The 1,519-nt window shown below is 46.7% G+C and overlaps 1 protein-coding gene across 1 annotated transcript in view; it reads left to right on the top strand.

The window, feature by feature from the left end:
* LOC119418787 (hepatoma-derived growth factor-related protein 2) overlaps positions 1-1,519 on the top strand; it is a 19,675-nt gene that overhangs the window by 6,943 nt on the left and 11,213 nt on the right. The window contains exon 6 of the mRNA XM_037686125.1: positions 277-1,338. Coding sequence (XP_037542053.1) covers positions 277-1,338 — 1,062 coding nt within the window. The remainder of the gene's footprint in view (positions 1-276; positions 1,339-1,519) is intronic.

Consider the following 1,519-nt stretch of genomic DNA (forward strand, 5'->3'; position numbering starts at 1 on the left):
CTCTCAGTAACTGTGGCCCCTGAGCTGCTGACTCTCAGTAACTGTGGCCCCTGAGCTGCTGCTCTCAGTAACTGTGGCCCCTGAGCTGCTGCTCTCAGTAACTGTGGCCCCTGGGCTGATGACTCTCAGTAACTGTGGCCCCTGAGCAGTTCAGTTGAATAGCCCTGATGCAGGACATCAAATGTTTGTCCTACTAATAAAAAACGACGGTAAAGTTTTTATTATTTGTGATTGTGAGCGTTGACGCTTCATGACGTCTGTTTTGTGTCTTGTCAGCTCGTTAAGATTCCTGCTGCCTCGACTCCTGGGAGGAAGAGGAAAGAGGAGAAAGAAGAGGAGATCGGAGAGGTCAAGAGGAAGAAAGAGGAGGCACAGGAGGAGTTGAAGAAGAACAGCAGCGAGGAGAAGAAAGAAGAGAGAACAGAAGAAAAGGCATCTGAGAGTAGAGGGTCAAAAAGAAAGACGGAGGAGGAGAAAACTGAGGGAGGAACGACGAGGAGAACTGAGAACAAGCAGGAGACGAGTGAGGAGGAAACAGGAGGAATAAAAACAAGGATACCTGAGAAGAACAATGTGGAGCAAACAGAGCTAACCAAGACAAGAACTGAGAAAGAGAAGATGGCTGAGGAGGAAACAGTGGAGGTGAAGACAAGGAGATCTGAGGAGGAGAAGGATGCTCCTGGGGAGGAAGGAGAGAGACTTAAAACAAGAAGAGCCGAGAGGGATGGAGAGAAGCCCGAAGGTAGAAAAACTATAAAACCTGAAAAAGACAATGAGAAAACTCAGAGACTGAAGACAAGAAAAACTGAGAATGAGAAGACACCTGAAGAAGAAGCAGGGAGGAGGAAGACTAGGAGGTCAGAGATGGAGAAGGAGGCTTCTGTGGAGGAAGGAGAGGAAGTTAAAACCAGAAGAGCCGAGACGAATGAGGAGAAAACTGAGAAAATAAAGATAAGAAATGAGACAGAGAAGACGGAGAGGAAGACGAGGAGTTCTGAGAAGAAGGTGGTCTTAGAGGAAGAAAGAACAAAGAAAAGAAGACGTGAGAATAAAGAACAGAAGCAGGAAGAACAAAAGAAGAGGAAAGAAGAGACGAGCAACAAGATCAAAGCAACAGAAACGCTGCTAAAACCCCTGAAAAATGTTTCTGACGAGGAGAAGGAGGTGAGGAAGGAGGAGAGCTGGAGAATAAAGAGGAAGAGACGGGAGGGAGAGGAGGAGGCACAGAAGAAAAGAAAACGGGAAGAGGAGAGAGGAGAAAGGTCGAGTGGGCCAGAGGACGAACAGAAGGAAACGCAGGATGAAGGAGAGACAGCAGAGGAGGAGAAAGATGAGGAGGTAAAGCTCAAAACATTTTGTTGTTTTCTGCCAAAAATCAAAACTTTAACTTCACATCAGCTCCGGCAATAAATTCATATGAAGTCCACTGAGTCGGGCTTTCTTAAACCAGCCTCAGTCTGGAGGTCAAAGGTCATGGTTTGTATGTATTAAACCAGCCTCAGTCTGGAGGTCAAAGGTC

Source organism: Nematolebias whitei, chromosome 1 (assembly GCF_014905685.2).
Source record: "Nematolebias whitei isolate Nwh7 chromosome 1, NemWhi1, whole genome shotgun sequence".
In the NCBI taxonomy this organism is placed as follows: Eukaryota; Metazoa; Chordata; class Actinopteri; order Cyprinodontiformes; family Rivulidae; genus Nematolebias; species Nematolebias whitei.